The sequence below is a fragment of the Acomys russatus genome, chromosome 4, assembly GCF_903995435.1.
Source record: "Acomys russatus chromosome 4, mAcoRus1.1, whole genome shotgun sequence".
NCBI classification, from domain to species: domain Eukaryota; kingdom Metazoa; phylum Chordata; class Mammalia; order Rodentia; family Muridae; genus Acomys; species Acomys russatus.
The window spans coordinates 62,506,116-62,525,870 of record NC_067140.1 but is presented as its reverse complement, the minus strand read 5'-3'; the positions used below and the strand labels follow the sequence as shown (position 1 = coordinate 62,525,870).

The 19,755-nt window shown below is 41.2% G+C and overlaps 1 protein-coding gene across 1 annotated transcript in view; it reads left to right on the top strand.

Annotated features, from left to right (window-relative positions):
• Atp8b4 (ATPase phospholipid transporting 8B4 (putative)) overlaps positions 1-19,755 on the top strand; it is a 175,878-nt gene that overhangs the window by 33,911 nt on the left and 122,212 nt on the right. The window contains exons 4-6 of the mRNA XM_051144911.1: positions 3,685-3,798; positions 6,468-6,566; positions 7,921-7,982. Of these exons, the coding sequence (XP_051000868.1) occupies positions 3,685-3,798; positions 6,468-6,566; positions 7,921-7,982 (275 nt within the window). The remainder of the gene's footprint in view (positions 1-3,684; positions 3,799-6,467; positions 6,567-7,920; positions 7,983-19,755) is intronic.

Genomic DNA, 19,755 nt, shown 5'->3' with positions numbered 1-19,755 from the left:
GCCCCTGTTTGGAACGTCAAACTGTGGGTCTAGTTATCCACTCTGTCTGTCTGCATTGCTACTTGTCAGGGGCCAGTGGAATTGGTTCCACAGAGAATCACAAGAGAACTCAAGGATGCTGTAACCACACACCAAGCCAACAAGAGCCAGGACTGTAACTGAGACACAAGTGAGGAGGGAAGAGGTAGAGCTGGTGCTTCCTTTGGTCAGATGGTGGCAGAAGGCTGGGGATGAAGAGCGAGGCAAACGAAGGCAAGGGACGGATGTCTGCTCGAACTGCAGCCGCAGCACAGGGCAGAGTCCCCATCTGGCACTACCACTCCAAAGCCATGGAACCTTGTTGTGTAAGATCCTCTCTCTGAACCTTGGCTGTTCCTGCCATGGAATGGAAACAGGAGTGCCCATTTCACAAGAATGCTGCGAGGGTAGAACAAGTAACAAAGGATCAAGATCTTAGGCCAGATCTCAAGTAGGCGTCTGGTAAATATTAGCCACCACCACCACCAATCCCACCAACAAAATTATTTACTGTTCTTCTTTATGTCATCAACTAGTCAAACCTCCCCTCATCTCTTTGTTGGGTAACTCAAAGCCCACTGAAACAACCCTTTAGAGGTGTCTTTTTGTGTGAGCTTCAATTTCTTCCCAAGACAGTGATCTTTTAAACTCTTGTCGAGTAACTTCTCCACTTAAAACTGTTCAGTCATTCCTCCTTTGTGCTTCTGATGTAGCTCTCCAAGTGGAAGGCTTTCTACTGTTGCATTGCTTCCCTGTCACTCTGTCAAGGGAGAAAGGGAGCCATTCGCCTAAGCTTGAGTGGACGACTGGCCTCATTGCCGGGCGTGGTTGCCCTTCTCTTCAGTGGGCCTTGAGGCCATTTAAACAGCTCTTGGTTACTGCCATTTAGGGCTGTCTTGCCATGTTGAACACTTTGGTGGTTCATAGGTACAATAATAGCTTATGTAGGGCTTTTGAAGGCTTTTCTCTCTTAGCAGCCAGCATAGCACCTTCTAGAATCAAAAAAAGCTAGCCTTCAGGGAGGAGGCCTACTGGTCAGATAAACTCCTCGAAGTCTTGTTTTCGAAGTGCATGATATCTTCAGCAATAGGAACTTATCTTCAACTTCTGGAATGCAACTGAGGCAACAGCAATAGCCTATGTTGTTCTCGAAATTTCTTGGACTCTCCTGAGCAGCAACTAAAAAGGAAGTTTCTCATGCCTGTTGCTGGGAATTTTGTTTGATAGTCTATGGATCTTTGGGGGAGGCATTATCAGCCCAATTGATGTGACTTCATTTAAATTATATGCATATGTACACACTTGTATGTATTATATGTAATTAGGTAAATATACAATAATGAGCCGGGCGTGGTGGCACACACCTTTAATCCTACCACTTGGGGAGGGAGAGGCAGGAGGATCTCTGTGGTGGGTTCAAGGCCAGCCTGGTGCACAAGGGAGTCCAGGATAGCCAAGGATACACAGAGAAACCCTGTCTTGAAACGCCCCCCCCAAAGATTCATTATGGCTTTTAAAAACAGCCTTAGTGGCATTTATACACATACACTATGAATGCTATTCATCTGAAAAAATTAAATCACCAAATTTGCTGGTAAATGGATGGAACTTGAAAATACTATATTGAGTGAGGTAACCCAGATCCAGAAAGGCAGGTGTTGCATATTTTCTCTCAGCTGTGTTTCCTAGCTCCAAATCTTTAGATGTGAGTACAACTTGGAACCATCACAGAAAGCAGGAAAGTGAAAGGGATCATGGGAGGAAGGGAAAGAACACTAGAGAAGGGAATAGCACGGTAGCACATATATGGGGGGGGGGCGGGATAAAAACCAAGGCGGGCCAATAAAAAACACCCCTTATCCTCACTATAGTGATTCTGTATTGCATCTTGCCTTATTACCTCAATCTTGCTATGTTATCTTTGTGGGCAAGATAAGAGTTAAGCCTCATGGGAACATAGGTAAATCGGTTTTTAAGTGCTTAAAAATTTATCATATTTTCAAAGATATATATTTCAGAGATTAATAAAACATATTCAATATATAGTATATACTGAGTATGTGTGTTCATGTGCACCTGTGTGCTATCCACCTTTATTTACTTAGTTATATTTGAGGCAGGGACTCTCACTTGCCTGTTACTTGACAACTAGGCTAGGCTGGCTCTCCAGTGAGCCCCAGGCATCTACCTGTCTCCGCCTCCCTAAGGCTGAGATTACAAGTGACACCTTCCCCCTTCCCTACTTTTGTACATGGGTGCTGAGGGTGGAAGTCAGACCCTTGTGTTGCAAGTACTTGACTAATTGAGCGGCTTCCAGCCACCTGTATTTCATATCCAGATGGGGAAAAAGTGCTAATATCAATTTGTAGGAAAGGGTGATTGGTTGCGTATCAGGCTTTATAATGCCTGTAATCCCAGTGATCAGGTAGACAGAGGTAGGTGGATCGCTGTGAGTTCGAGGCCAGCCTGGTTTACAAAGTGAGTCCAGGACAGCCAAGGCTACATAGAAAAACCCTGTCTCAAAAAACAAACAAACAAACAAAAAACCAAACAAACAAATATACAAACCATATGTATCTGAAATTCCTGATGGAAAAAAATTGGAATGAATATTTAATGCTTTTGGTAATACGCAGATCAAATGATACTTTAAGGACACATGAAATATTTTTTTATATTGATATTAAAAGTAAATGTTAGGCAGGAAAACCAATTTAGTAGTGGTGTCTATAGAAATGACCTAATGGCCATTTCAGGTGATTAAAACTCAATATGGAAACACAGTGAGGTGCAATTTCAAAAAACATTAATGAAATGTTAGGGCAAGTTACTATAAACATTCAAAACATAAGATAGCAAAGCCCCGCTATTAGGCCATGTCTGTATTTTGTACTTGGATGCAGGCACTTAACACAGGGGTAGAGAAGTTGGGATAGATTTTAAAAAGGATGACAGAGAGGAACAGCTATAGAAAGTCATGGAGAAGCTACAGGGGTTGGGAATGTGCGTTGGAGACAGAGGATGTAGCGTGGTCTAAGAGCAGCCTTCAAATATTGGAATACTGTCACCAGGAAAGACCTTAGACTTGGTGTAAGTGACCCAAGGGGGCATGCCTTGGCATAGAACAAGAGATTACAGTGAGACACATGCACTTTTTGTAATAAAGATCATTTCCAGTAATTCCATTCTGAACTAAGGACAGGGCGCCTTGTCAGCAGTGGGTTTTTCATCCCAGAAGATCTCCAGACATAGAAATCCCTGGTCGGTTTCCCAAAGGGTCTATCCTTTGGGGAAATAGACCAGACTGATAATCATCCAAGTGCCTCCAGGCCTGTGACTGCACATGAGCTCAGGAACCCTCATGCAACACAGTGGGCACACTCCTGCAGTATCTATCACCAAAGGGCATGTAAGAGGAGAAGACTCTCAGAGGCCAACGTGATAACCCAGCACTGCATGGGTGATATGACACTGAGTCATCCTGCCTAGAGTTAGGACAGCCTTATTGTGGGAAATGTGAAGGTCATGGGCCGTGGAGCTTCGGACTGCCTAGACAGCTGATTGTTCTGTTTTGCTCTGGCATAAGCTGTGCTCGGCTTTGTACATCTAAGAGTTATAATGGGCAATGCCTTGATCCAAGCTAACATGACGCTGTTTCTTTTTCAGGACAATCGCATTCATACGTCCAAGTACAACATCCTGACGTTCTTGCCAATTAATTTATTTGAGCAGTTCCAACGGGTGGCGAATGCCTATTTCCTTTTCCTTCTGATACTACAGGTAATCTTCAAGCTGTATTTCTTCATTATCTACTTGTTGAATGTATTTATATAATTCTGAGACAAAAGTTAGTTAAATGTTTATGATGATATAAGACTACTCATTAGATTTTTAATGTTATTACTAATTTTGTCTTAAAGATAAAGGAGGGTTAAAAGTGGGCAAAACAAAAATAGTGCATTTAAAATTAAGCTTAAACACTTATTGTTTAAGTTGAGCCATATAAGAGTGTCAATTTTATTTGAACCATATATAAATCCAATAATTGCTACATATGGTCTTCCTCCTTTCCTTATTCTCCTACATTGACAGGCGAGGGCCTATAAAGGTTGTGGAACTTAATTTGGCAATTTTCCCTTCAATCTAAAAACAATAGCACACTGTGTGTCTTTATAAAAGAAATGATTCTGACATGTTATTTCACTGTAGTGTGACTATTTTTAAATTTTATCTATCTATCTATCTATCTATCTATCTATCTATCTATCTATCTATCTTTTTCCTGAGACAAGGTTTCTCTGTGTACCCTTAGCTGTCTTGGACTTACTTTGTAGACCAGGCTGGTCTCAAACTCACAGAGATCTGCCTGCCTCTGCCTTCCCAAGTGCTGGGATTACAGGCGGGTGCCACCACACCTGGCTTAGTGTGACTATTGTTTATTATGTTGAAGGGTTGGTTCATTAGTAGTTAATAGCCTCCTACCATTTAACTAAAATTGGGCTAAAATGAAATTTCAATTTTTTTTTTGGTGTTTTGGGAAGGAAAAGGAGTATATCAAGAAAGAGTCACACACACATCAATAGTTTATATGAGCCAGTGACTTATTTCATTTTTGTCTTGGATGACGTAACTAGATCAGACTGGTAGATTTGGTTAGGCTGTGTGCTGTTTATACGAGCTATGAAGATGGCTCAGCCTGTGGATCTAGATGAAGTGTTAAGTACAATCTGGAGTTGAATACTGTGTCTGCTAATGTCCTCAATGTCATAGAATTGCCTTTGGGTTCTTGATGTGACCTTTTATACCATTTCAGAATTTTGAATTTACTTTTCTAATGGTATGCTTACTTAGAGTCTTGGGCTTTTGTTCATACAATTTTATATTCGGAAGGGACATCAAGGTGGTTCTGTTCAATATCTGGGAGCCATGAAGGCGAGATGATGTGTAAAGCAATGGATTAACAATCGGGGAGAAACAATGGGGTTTCCTACTACTCACTCAGGGTTTCTGCTGCATCTTTGGGAACCTTTTGCTTTTTTTCTTAACGTGTCTCTTAAAGTTATTTTTTTTATTTGAATTACCATGTAATAATATACAGAGTTATGAGGTATAGTGTGAGACTTCAGAGTATGCACATAACAGGTAATACTCAATTCAGGGCAATTAGTTTTCTGCATCCTTAGACATTGGCCAGTCCTTTGTGTTGGGAAGCCTTGAACTGCTGCTTGACCTATAGTTACCTACTGTATGGTGGGATACTGGAGTGTGTGTCTGTTACTTAACCCTCAGGGGTTTTCTTGAGATTTAAAAATTGCACAGAATCTATTCTATAAAACTGCTTTCGTTTTGAATTCTTTATGGAACTTGATTTTCACCCCCTGAGAGTCTCTACTGCACCTTTCCCTGCCTGACGGCCCTGAAGCAGATTCCAAGTGAATCCAATTTGATTAAAAAAAAAACCAGCACTTGTCTAAAGGGGTCCACGTGCTTGTTACTACATCTGTCTTAGGTAGCACAAGAGACACAGCAACAAGGGAGTAGTGTGGGGTTCAAAGAGACCGAAATACATGTTTTAGCAATGTGTGTGTGCTTGCTAGTGTTTTCAATGCCTTAGATACTTCAGTTGTAAAGTTGGGATAGGAAAATAAGGACATAGTGTCTGCAGACTTTTCTGGCACTGGGTCTCAGTCACAATGTATTCTGTGCACGGCAGGGAGCGCATCATTTATGTGGATACATGGCCCATGGGTGTGCACAAAACATTCTTACATAGAAACTAGCTCACTTTTCCAGAGCATCCAATGATTTAAGATGGAAAGGCCTGGCGGCACTCAGAGGAAGGATAGCAAGCTACCAAGAAGACACCTGATATACCCTATGAGCATATACGGGGGAGGAGGTCCCCCTCAGTCACAGTCACAGGGGAAGGGAGTAAGGGGAAAATGGGAGGGAGGGAGAAGTGGGAGGATACAAGGGATGGGATAACAATTGAGCTGTAATATGAATAAATTAATAAAATATGTTAAAAAAGATGGAAATACCTGGTCAGCCTGTGGTAAGGTAGGTGATCAAAGATGAGGCAAGGGTCGGGAAGAGGCGTTGGCAACTCATGGAAAACTGAGATGAGAAGTGTAGGGGCTGGTGATGTGGAGCAACCAAGTGAAAGATGCGTGTCTGTGAAAGAGCTCGGTAAGTTTTTTTTCCCCAGCCTGCGTTGTTTTTATTATCTTATTTTTATCAGATAGTCTGAAAATTGGCATAAAGGTATTTCTCTCTATGTTTTGAAGTTGAATGTGTATAACTGAATTATTTTAGCTACTTTACTTTTGTAGAAATTGCCAACCATAACCCCACTTATTACTGTGAGCCTTGTACCACTAATTGACAAGGTTTGGACGGTGCATTTCTTAAATTAAGAACTCTAATACTACTGGAAACTCTTGTTTCAGCTCATTCCAGAAATCTCTTCCCTGACGTGGTTCACCACCATCGTGCCACTGGTCCTGGTGATCTCAATGACAGCGGTCAAGGACGCCACCGATGACTACGTGGGTATTCCCTCCTGACAATGCTGGGTGTTCTCAGTTGTAGTCGTATTCCCGCCTTTTCGTAAACAGAAACCTAGACAGTGCTGCTAAAGAACGGTTAAGTGTGAGGTACAAAGGATGATTTGTAATTGCCGAGTCGACGTATGGGATGCTACTTCACAGTTGGTGTATGCACAAGTTTTAATAAATCTGTAATTTGGTGAGTCATTTAAAATTGCCCCTCCTCATATCAATATCTCTCTATATAGTGCACCTGTCTTAATGTGGTGTGTTTCTGTCTCTTCATGAAGTGCCCCACATGTTTCAAGGCACATTTTGATACTCTATCTTCTAAGGTTGAAAAGAGAAAGCCTGACAGAGTATAGTGTGTGTGTATGTGTGTGTTGTGTGTGCGTATGTGTATGTATGTATGTATACACACATATATGCCATTTTAAAATACAAATGAGAAATATCTTACTCTTATGATGGTGATCTGTGGAATTAAAGCTCCATGTTCCTGAAAGCACTCTTGTTCATCTGTGGGTGTGCACTAATATCCTGAGATGCCTTTGTCCCCGGGTTAGCTTATTGTCTCCGTTACCTGTGTCTCTGATTTTTGTCTCTTGTTATTGGACCTTGACAGTTCATACAGAAGGTCTTGTCTGAATGGCTGCTAGTTTCTGAGCCTAGTGGAAAGCCCTAATATTTGGATATTTTCCCCTAGAAATATAAGATGCTTACATTACTGGAGTGTACAGTAAGAATTCTGATCCCTTGTCCTCAAAAACATAAATTCATGCCAAATGTGATTCAGTATTTCATTCTGATTTTTGCTTTAAGCTCTTGGCTGGTGTTGCGTAATATCACTGCTAACGATTAGGATTTCTGGAGAATAAAGATACATGTTGTTAAAAGCAATTTCTTGGCTTTAAGGAAAACTATTGAGCAGAACGCATGCTGGTGTGGCAAAGTGCTGAGTGCACATGGGAGAGAAATAGATACTCTAGTTCCTGTTGAAGTTCTCAAAACCTGTGTAGGTTTTCTCTGGACAAAGAGGTGAAGGGCATGCTGTATTCTTAGAAGCAACTAGAAACGTGTAAGGATGAGAGCCGTGAGTCTAGCATGCAGCAGGGGCCCATGAGTACCCATGTAGAGAGAGGATTGCCGTGGTGACATGTATGCCGGATGAGATGTAGGAAGGGGAGGGTTGATTGGCCGTGCATGGAGCTCTGCTAAAAGCAAGTGCAAGCTGTGTTCATGCTTGGACAGCAACGTTGTCCAAACAGATGAGCACGGAATATGCTCAGCATTGCTGTGAGGATCGACAAAGTGTGACTTAAGATGTTCTCTGTTAAACTTTGATTTTTTTCAGTTTCGTCACAAGAGTGATAACCAAGTGAATAACCGGCAGTCTGAAGTGCTCATTAATAACAAGTAAGGAATTCATTCTTTGGGGTTTCTTAGTAATTGGTGGGTCTCTATTTTAATTGTGTAATCCTGTCCTTCTTTAATTTATGAGGAATTGAAGTATAGTTAGATTATCTTTTCATGAGTCTTTTTTTTTTTACTTAGCAAATCCTTTGGGAGTTTCTTTTGTGGAACACAGACACCTTTGATATTGTAGAACCAAGTAAGTAGAGCTGATAGGATTTTATACGCCTCCCAAGATGAATTTGGAACACATTATTTGCCGTAACGTGACTTTCCCTTGTATTTAATTTCATGCAATAATAAACATCACTTGCAGAAACAGTGCTACTATCAGTGGTGATTTCAAACATGAGTATCAATGCCCAAACAACAGCAAAAACACTAGAAAATTGAAAAGGAAATCTCGGAGCGCCTTTCCAATGTTGCTTTTTATTTTACTTATTTTTGTATGGTCTACTTTTCATGTCTTTTTTACACTTTTAATGAATTTTCTGAACTAGCTTACACAGTAATATGTTTTTGTATTTTCAGGCATATTTCATTTGTATGACTCTTTGTCTTCCCCACACTCTTTTTTTTCCCCACTGTACACGTTTACCTCTGGAATTTTCCTGTTCCAATGGTTCTATTGCCTTCCCCCAAACCCTCTTTCAGAGCTTCTCTATTTTTCCAGTTTCAGAGTTCCCTTTCTAGTCTTGTGGACTCTCCTGGATTTACTCCCATTTGAACACATATGTTTAACAGTTAGAGGCCAGGACCCACATCTGAGGGAGAGTATACAGATTTGTCTTAACTGCTGAGACTGGGTAAACAGGATCCCTCAATGAGAACATTTCTTGTTCTTCCAGTTTGAGTCCCAGATCTCATAACAGGCAACTCACAATTGCCTGTGACTTTAGCTCTAGGGGGATCAAATGCCCCTGATCTCCGAGGACACCTGCACTCACGTGCATACACATTAAGGATAATAACATAATTATTAAAAATAATGTTTTCAATAAAACAAAACAAAACAAAACAAAACAATGTTTCAGAGCTGGAGGAATAGCTCAGTGGTTAACAGTACTTGTTCTTGCAGAGGACCTAGGTTCAATTCCCAGTTAATTCCAAGGGGTCCAATGCCCTCTGTGTGTACCGGGTGCACACATATGTGTACAGACATACATGTCTGCAGCACACTCTCACACATAGAATAAAATAAATACGGGGAAAAAACCCCAAAGAAAATGCCTTCCACTTCCAATCATTTTCCTGCAAATTGCACAATTCTATTTTTCTTATGGGCTAAATGAAATTCCATTGTGTATATGTACTCCATTGTCATGGTTCATTGATGAGAGAGATTGATCCACAGTTTTCTTTCTTGGTCTGGTTTTGGCATCAGAGTTATAATGGCTTCCTAGGATGAGCTTGGTTGTGTCCCTTCTCTATTTTATATAAAAATTTGAGAAATGTTAGTATTAAATCTTCCTTGAAAAATTTGTAGAATTCACCAGTAGATCCATCCACCCTGATCGTCACTGACATTTTGGGGGTCCAGTCTTGTGCAGGTGAAGATAGCTGCAGAGATTTCATGAGTGCAATGGCACCTCTGGAAGACACTGTTTTGCTGCGTATCTTCCCTATCCCCTGGGTCTGACATTTTTTTCTTCCTTCCCCTTCTATAACGTTTCCTGATAGGGTCTTACACTTTCTAGTTGAGAGTCCGCAACAGGAACAACCCCGAACGCCACTTGCCTTAGCGTGTCTGCCGCTGTTCTGCATTGAGCATGCCTCTCTGCGTCTTCTAAGCAGAAGAATGGGACTTTTGATTCATGGGAGATTTAATGTACCCTATACTGAGCTATGTCATCTTACTTTGATTAGAATGGAGACTTTTGGTTTTCACAGGGGCAAAGACACACTGAACACTTTTATTTCCAGCCACTTAGATTGCTTGTATGTTGTGGTCATACCATCGTGATTACATATAATTACATTATGGCTGTACATCATGTCATTGTGGTCGCATCAATTATATTTTATAATACCACTGTGATCACATCATGCCTGCATTATGGCCATATCATTGGGATCCCATATGATTACCTTGTGATCACACCATTGTGTGATCCCTTATAGTCACACCATTGCGGTCATGTAGCATGTAAAAAGATGTTGCAGATTTGAAAGGGAAACTTGAGAAGAATTTTTCTAGTTTACAAAAACAATGTCAACAAAACACTCTTTCATGGATTTAACAGTGGATTTAAATGTAAAGTAACGGGAACAACGTGGTTGACATGGCTCACCACAATATCGTAGGAAGTGGAAGATTAGGAAGCCACAGCAAGTATCTTCAAGGAGATGACCACTGTAGGGCCTGTAATATTTGCTCACTTCTTATTGGCTTATACTTAGTCACATAATCACAGGTAGCTACAAAGGAGTCTAGAAAATACAGTTTCTAGGTTGGGTGGTTTTTACATCAAATAAAAACTTAGCATTTTAGGTAGAAGGAAAAAGGGTAAGAATTCACAATAGGAATTCAAATGGTAATTCCAAGTGCTCTTTGGATGCAGTGAAAGTACAAAAATGAAATTCATCTTTGCCTCATGTTGCTGATTTGCAAGAAAAGTATTTCAAAAAGTTTCACTTTCAAAAAATTAATTGCATAAAAAAAAAAAAAAAGTCTTGGCCCTACCACTTCTTGGGCAGTTTCTGTTTGTCAGCTTTGCAGACAGAAGGATTTGCTTGCCAAAGGACTGACTTCTGTATTCAAGCTGCAAAGTTGTAATAGTTATTATAACAATTTTCTATTGCAACCAATGGCTATGCTACATAGATAGAATTCTTAAGGGTTGAGTTTCTAAAGGGCAACTATTTTCCCCAATGAGGTGCATTTTGATATAATAGGGTGTTGTGACACTTTCAAAACTTGGCACATGGGGTTTTTTAGCATCAGTCCTATTTTATTTCAAGCTTTATATAACACAGAGAACTGTTAAAGCTCCTTCAAAGAGCCACTCACACAATCTTGACCCCAGGTTTTATAGAGGGGGCTCACACCACACTCCCCTCAGCAAGCAATGTGGGATCTCAGCTTTTCCTCTCTTAAAAATGCCCTTTGGGCTTTTACTCTCTCCTTCATCTTTCAGTGTTTGGTGTTCAGTGTGTCTGGTCCCATTGTCTTTTCTCAGCATCTGGGCTCATCGTGTTTGCCTCCCCTTTGTAACTCAGTATGGCTCGAGTCTTTCTTGGCTCCAGTTGGATGTCATTGCTGTTGTAACCAGCGCTCTTATTATAGGTGTCAATGGGAGCTAAACATGTGGGAGATCCTATGTAATCTTTAAAATTTGGTTTGTTTTTCTCCATTATAAAAAAGCAATAGGTTGAGGGTTCAGAATTCCTTTGAAAACCCAAACTCCAAAGATCTTGGGGATGTGAGAATGTTAACTTTAGAAATGTAGTTTGGTTTCAATCTGAGTTCAAAGGCTGTCTACACCAAAGTGATGTTTTGGTAGTGTTTGTTTGACTAGTTACTCCTCTAGGCACTATTGTTTTTACTTTATTTTATCTGCATTCCTTAAGCCTCTCCTTCCCTTCCACCTCCACCAAACTTTGGTAGGAGAGAAAGGTTAGAAGGGAAGGAGGTCACTTAGCTACTTCCTGCCGGGAAAATACCAATCTCAGTCATTAGGATATCTAGCAGGCCAGCAACAGGAAACAGCAAACACAGAGGCAGGAAGAACCAATAGCTTTCGTCTGTCTCCTCAAAGCCCTCCCACCTTCTCTCTCTGGGCTCTTGTATTTATGCCTTTTCCCAGTCCTCAGAGCTAAACAATCTCCAGCTGGCAAAGAAGACCACATCTCTCTCTGAGCTGCATGAGGCAATTATCAGCTGTGGATAAACTAAGGCAGTCCCATCTCTCACACTTGGGATTAAAACAAAAACATATTTACATAACATAACTGGGTTGTAAAAGAGCCCAAAACTTCTACTACATACCCCATCAAGGCTTCTTCACTAAATTTTTCTACTGCTGGATCATTCTACCTTCAGCTCTCTTAGATGCTCTTAATGTGTTTGTTTCCTCCATGAATTTTAAATTAGTATATGACTGGTCTATCATGGATAGAAACTTTAGAAAATTAAGAGTATAAATAAAATATAGAAGTTATTCTTTTTTTGTTTTTTCTTTCTTGTATGTGGCTCTTTAAAAACACTTTTATTATTATTTTTTTACATGTACATTTATATTATTATACACATATACAATAAAATACCTACAGCAAGAACTATGAAACAATCAGGAATTATATATATGTTACATTCATAGTGTTTTGGCTACTTGTATTTGGCAATCTTGAAGAAAACATCCTTCCTATCTTGGTGAGTCTAAAATTTTGGATGTAAATCAATATCTATCATATCTCATCACTAGCAACTTAAAACGTCTATATAGACCTAAAAACATCTCAAGCCCTAAACAACTAAGCTTAATTGTAGAACTAAACTATCTGGTCTTCAGCTCCATCAGAGGCTTGAGAAGGAATAAAATTAAATACCTGAGTAAACCAAAGTGCAGTTTAGCAGCTTCCAGAATGAAAAAAATGACAGAGACAGTTTGCTGCCTGATCAGTCACCCAAAACTCTCTATAACATTGGAGTATCATCTTCAGCCTTCTGGCCGAGAAGTTATTTTTGATCTTGCTGCCCAGGTTCACGTGAACTACACTTAATTTTATTTTATGCATTCTGTGGCTCTTTCTATCTCCCGTGTCTTTGCTTTTTCTGCTCCATTCTTCTGTGCAATGTTGTTTTCCGACATGATTGCAATTATACTATGTTCTTCCGTCGTGTCTCCAATCAGCAGAACCCATGGGTGTGGTCTTACTTGGAATAAAATTGGTTTTTGAAGGTACAATAGAGATATTGACATAGATGATGCTGGATGTTGGTATGGTCTAGACTCAACCACAGGTGTCTTAAGATAGAGAAAAGAGGGTGGTATGGAGGCGGCGGCAGGTATTTGAGTTTGGTAGAGTTTGTTAGCCTCATGGCAGGAACTCAAGGCCCACCGGAAGCTAGCAGGGAAAGCAGACAGACCCTCCCCTACTCCCCTGAGGCATTCCATTCTTGCTGACACTTTGCTTTTGGAGTTCAAGTTTCTGGAATAGAGAGGATAACGCTCTGCTCTTTTAAGCCACATATTCGGGGTGATTTGTTACCACAGTCCAGAGAACACCGAAAGCGGGCTGGTGACTTCTAAATTAGATCTAATTACCAAAGAAGCTTGGGGATGTCCTGGCTGAGAAAAAGACTGGCAGGTGCAATTGACCAGCTACTAAAACTAAAGAAAAAAAGGGAGAACGCAGGAGAGGGCCGCTGAATGTTCCTGGAGGAATGAAATGGACTCCAAGCCGGGCGTGGTGGCGCACGCCTTTAATCCCAGCACTCGGGAGGCAGAGGCAGGTCGATCGCTGTGAGTTCAAGGCCAGCCTGGTCTACAAAGTGAGTCCAGGATGGCCAAGGCTACACAGAGAAACCCTGTCTCGAAAAACCAAAGAAAGAAATGGACTCCAAACAATGGAGAATGAAACTGCCAGGCGTGTTCCCCGCGCCCCCCCCCCCCCCGCACCCTCCCCCCTCCGAGTCCGGCACAGATCTTGCTCTCCTAGCAAGGCTTTCTGAATTGCCCAGCTGACAGTTCGGGTTCACCCCCTGGCTCCACTGGGGTCCTTGTCCCTTCCCAGGCATGTGTGTTCAGATTGGCTTCCCTTTCACACTGCTAAATTTAAGGCTTCATTTCAAATGAAATGCTTTCCTGGCTGAGGAGTCACATGTGGTGCGTGGAGACACTCAGCCAGAGGGGTGAGGCCCTTGCTTCTTGAGAGGTGGGTCTGGAAACCATATGAACTGTAAATAGTTTTAGAATATAAAAAAATATTAAGTTTTCTGCCAAAAGGAAAGAACTGTTTTCCCCCCTTTGTAGGCTTAGTTATTAAGTGTCTGTTGGAAATGACTGGCCCTGATCATACAGTCTGTTTTCTGTCTGTATCAGTGGCTGAGGGGCGTCGACTCCGCAAGCACTTTCTTGTTAGAATTACGGCCTGGGATCACGGAGCCCGGACTCAAAATTCTATGTGCCTGATTTCGGAAGGAAATTTGCTTTCTTCTACATGAATATTTCCTGTTGAAAGCTTAATGAAGCAAATAATATAATAATATACGCTTAAACATAGAAGAACAAGACAAATAAAAAATAGGAAAAGGGACATATACCCTCCTCCTTGTGCGGTGGGATGCCCAGGTCTGAGGGGCAGCTCGGTGAACATCCGGTTTTCTTGGTTGGTCTTTCTGCTTTTACACGCAGCCCTTCATTGTAGAAGGAAATTTCAGAGGACTTTGATTTTTCCTTCTGCGTTAGTCCGAGTGACTAAGAAGCCGACAGTCTCTCTGGTCTCAGACTGGCAGGGACATCCTTCCTTTCTCTTTTTGGGACCAACTGCAGATTCTTCATCCTCTTTCTTCTTCCTCTCTCTGTATTGCAGTACGTCTCTTCTTGCATCTCCTTTTAAGGGCAAAGACCAAAAGATCTTGGAGTTGAGATACAATAAAGGACAGGAAAAAAGTATTCAACAGACAGGGGAGAGAACATTTGCAAACAATGCAAATTTAAAAATGCAGATTTGAGCTTTTTTCCTTTAAAATTTATTCATTTATTTATTGTGTTAATTTTTTATTTCTATAAATTAAAATATAATTGCATCATTGCATAATTTCCTCCTTCCTGTGCCTCCCTCCAACCTCACCCATGGACCCAACTACTCTCTCTCAAAGTCATGGCCTCTTTTTCTTTAATTGTCTTTTTGTATATATCACACACATATATCTATATTATATCATATCATATCATATTTTCCCCAAATACATAACTACAGCCTGCTCAGGCCATATAATGTTGCTTGTATGTATGTCATTTTCGGACTGGCCATCTGGTGTTGGACAACCAACAGGGAGACTCTACCCTGAGGAAGATTTTCTCCTGATCTCAGTATTCCTTAGCTGCCTGTAGTTTCTTGTGTAGGGTTGCGGCTGCATGAGATTTCCCCCTTGCATGTTAGCATGTTTGTGTCATTCCTGTTTAGGCAGCTGTGCTGTCAAGCTTTGTGGTGCAGCTTCCATGACATTTCTTTAGACACAGCTGACTTCCTGTTTCTCTGGTTCTTACAATCTCCCTGGCCCATCTCTGGCCAATGTTTCCTGAGCCTTAGATGGGGGAATTGTACTGGAGATAATTTGGAACTGGGCTCCACAACTCTGCATTTTGATTGGTTGTGGTTGTCTGTATTGGCCTTTATCTGTTACAAAGAGAAGTTTCCTTGATGTGGAGTGAGAGCTACACTTATCTGTGGGTGTAAGGACAAATAGAGTATAGTTAAGGACTGTGCTGGCTTAGTAAAGTGATGGCTGTCAGTCAGGGAGGGCACCATACAATCACTTGTTTCTTGTGTTTTGATCAAATGGTTTCTGTAATGGTCTCCATCTGTTGCAAAGAGCAACGTCTTTAAAGGAAGACCTGTGGTGTTATGAAAGCATATTAATGAGTTTATTTCCAGGAAATTTATGCCAAGTCATTCTCCTGTCTGAACTAATGAGTGTAGTTTTCCAACAGTGTCATCATGACTTTAAGTATTAGCTTTTTTTTTTTTTTTTAAATCTGACTCAATCTGTTAAGTGTGGAGACCTGCCCCAAACACCTGATTTCTTTCTTTTTAAAAATATTTTATTAATTTATTCATATTACATCTAAATTGTTAGCACGTCCCTTGTGTCCTCCCATTCCTCCTTCCTTCCTGCTTTCCCCTACTCCCCTCCCCTATGTTTGTGACTGAGGGGAACATCTGATTTCTAAGTGATAATATTTTTGAACATATTTATTAGCTATTTTTTATTTCTTTTTTTCCTGTAATTTGCCTATTTATACTCATTATTTAACACTGGCCTGTATTTCTTTGTGTTCTGTTGGGGAATATATTTTAAGTATTATCTGTTAGTGTACTTTTAACCAACTACTTTTATTTGGGGTTCCTTAAATTTCTTTCACTCTACTCCACCCCAGTCCCTTCCAACACCTCAACACTAGGTAGGGGAGAAAAAAGGTAAAAAGGTTAGTTGGGAGAGGAGGGACGTAGTTTTCCTTAACTGCTTCCTGCTGTTTAGGGTCGTTGGGATCTTTGGGGCAAGTTCAACCTTGATTTCAGGGCATCTCCAACTACTTACTGTCAAACTGTAGCAACAGCAACCAGGAGCAGCAGCGGGATGCACCAGCAGCCCTATTCTTTCTCGGAGTCCCCAGTCTCTTTTTGGAGCTGGCTCTTATCCCCACTGACAAAGACCACGCCCCCGGGATGAGGTAGTTCACAGCTGACAAACATCACATGCAACTATCTCGCAGGAGGAAGTTATCAGCTGTGGACAAACTGGAGCAGCCCCACACCTGGGATTAAAACAAAACAACGTTTACATATAACCCCAAACTTCTACAACAATTATCTCCTAAAATAAAATTCCTCCAGTAGGAAACAGTATTGTACTTTAGGCTATTACCCCGGGGGTTTCTGCTGGCTGAGGGTGAGGTTCGAGTAACTGTTCTCAAGCCAGATTAGGCATTGCTAAACCGGCCGGCCATATTCTTCCCTATTTTCTTCCTGCACAATAGTACAGATCAAATAAATCCCTCTTTTAAAACTTTCCCACCCACTCCTTGCTGTTGGAAACACCCCTTCTAGAGTAGCCTATGACTGGTCTCGTCTTTCCAGCACCCACCGCCAGCCACACTAGAAAACTTTCCTTTTCAAAACTGCAATGTGTTCTTTCTTTCTAGCTCTTCATCTCCCAGGTATCTATGCCAAGTAGGTAGAATGATCACTAGTGTCCTTTTTGTGTGGCTGTGACAATGGCAAATGCCACCACGGTGCATGCACCCATCGCTCTAGACATCAGTCCTCTTCAGCAGTCTCTCTTGTCAGCTTGGATTTCTCCCTTTGTTGGCAGATAGTGGGTGCTCCCTGTTTGTGGAACTCAGGAGAATGCACTTATTCTTTCAGCTGGCAGCTTGCATTCCAAGACGCAGCTTATCCTGGAGACAATGGGAACTGAGAAGAATGAAGGGCGTGGACTATCTTGTAGGAGATGCGCTTTACTCTCTTCACATCCTGCTATTCGCTGTACTATCTCTGTTACACTGTCCTAGGGTCTTGCAGTAAGACTGGTCATATGATGCAGTTTCTCACCTTTACTCCAGAGTAAAGGTGTAGATAAGTACATACTATGAGTGCCTACATGAATAGCCACTTCACGCAAATCTCTATCAGCAAGTATCTCCCACATGTCGCTCACAGCATGCCAAGTATGTTTCTCCATGTTAAGGATGCAGAAACAAGCGTCCAGACAGTGGCTCAGCCTGCCTTCCATTGTGAAAGATGGCTGTTTAAATAAGCAATGTGATTTCAGGTTCTCTATGCCCCTGTGGGTGGCTCCACACCCAGGCATGTGTGGTCAGCACCAAGCGGACTCAACGTGGTAGTTATTGAGGTTGGATGCCATGGATGGGGGTTGGAGGCAGAGAGTTAGGAGGGTGGATATGATGGCATCTTGATAGAAGTAAGAGTTTGTTTGTGAGGGAGATATTTATGGCAGATCATGGGTAAAAGTCATAGCAAGTATTAAAGTCCCAGCTTGGAAATGAGCTAGTTGATGATATAAGGTCTCCAGAAAGACTGGGTACTGTGATCGAGCAGGGTTCTGAGGGGCTAACAAAAGCCAGCTACTATTATTTTTATATTATAGACAGGGTCTCATTCTATAGTTCAGGCTGATCTTGAGCTCACTATATAGCCTAGGCTAGACCCAGACTTGTGGTTATCCCCCTGTGGTGGGATTACAGGCATGAGTGACTGTGCTCAGTCAGGAGCCAGTTCTTGTGGGTAATAGTGAAGAATGCCGATTGCAGTTTTGTGTTATATGTCATGAGAGGCCATGGAGACTTTTCATAGGAAAATTGTAGGGATAACATAGACGTTTCTCCTGTTGCTGCATAGATACTGGGCAGTAAAGGAAGGCAAATTATGTCCAGGCGAAGCTCTGATGTCGTAGACTTTGGCTGCATCAGTGAGGGCCATAAACATAAGTAGGCTTATCTATCTACTATCTATCTATCTACTATCTATCTATCTACTATCTATCTATCTATCTATCTACTATCTATCTATCTACTATCTATCTACTATCTATCTATCATCTACCTATCATTTATTATTGACCTTCCATCTAAATATCATCTTTTTATCTAGCGTCTCTTTCTATGTATCTATTAGTCATTTATTTATGTATTTCAAAAATTAATCAACAAATTTATTAACCATTTATTCATCTATACAAAATTTACCTACCAATCAACTATATCTATCAATTATCATCTATCATCTATCTATCATTTATCTCCCTATCATCATCATCTTCATCATCTTCTTCATCATCATCATCATCACCATCTATTTTTCTTTGTTGGATTTTCAAACACACAGGCACACACATAGACCAGTACAATGAATCTTTATTTATGACCTCCTGATAGCTGTCATCAACTTTTTGGTATTTTTGTGTTCATCCTCACATTTATGCTTTTTTAATGATTTAATTATGCATGCATTTGTGTGTCTGAGTATAAGCATGTGTGTGTGTGTGTGCGTGTGTGTGTGTGTGTGTGTGTGTGTGTGTGTGTGTGTGTGTGTCCATACTGGGGCCAGAAAAAAAGTATTGGATCCCTCAGTGCTGTAATTACAGACATTTACAGGACATATAGCTTGTTATGTATGTACTGGGATCCAAACTCAGTTCTCATGATTTTGCAGGAAGTGCTCTTAACCGGAGCCACCTTTCCAAGCCCTTTTCTAGAACAGGCATTAGATGTTGTATCATGCTACTGATAAATATTTTAGTATTCATATTGAGCATACAAACTAAAAATGTATTTACACATAATACTATATACTTCCTACACTAGCAGTGCTTCCGTGCATCATCTCATATCCATACTTTTAGACATGCTCTGAAGGTAGGAATGATAGGGGTACAGTACTTTATTGGATGCGTTTGAGCAGAGGGATCAGGAGTTCGTAGTGCTTGGCTGAGGCCCTGAGATGAGAAACAAAGGGAAGAAACATGCTGTGGCGATGTTAGCGGTTGTTTCATTATTTTCTTTTCCAAGACTGGGAAACCAGAGGTCTGTTGAGAAATTCATTCATTCTGTAGACGTGGAGAATGTAGATTTGAAGCCTACGAGGGAGATCAAAGCCAAATATAAATTTGAAAGCTATCTGAGCACCTAGGGTAATAGTCCGAGATTTGAAGGAGGTAGGAAGGAGAGGGTGCTGACTAAGGATTTGCATATGCATTAGCTATTGTGACACAACACATGAGAACATAAAACTAAAAGGCAGAAGGTTAATTTTGTCCACAGTCAGTTGACTTCATTGTTTCTGGACCCGTAGTGAGGCTTAGACAATTGTGACAGGGGCATGTGCCTACCTCTTCACTGTCAGGAAGCCAACTCGGGGTAAGGGCTATGGTTCTGGATCCCAACTGCCTCCTCAAGGTGCTTCCTCAGTGACCTCCTTACTCTTATTAGACCACCCCCCCCACCCCCGGATGTGAGCAACCCTTTAACAGTGGGCTTCGGTGGCTACTTCTAAACCACACCTGAGTGACTAGTAAGAAACAGGAAGTGAC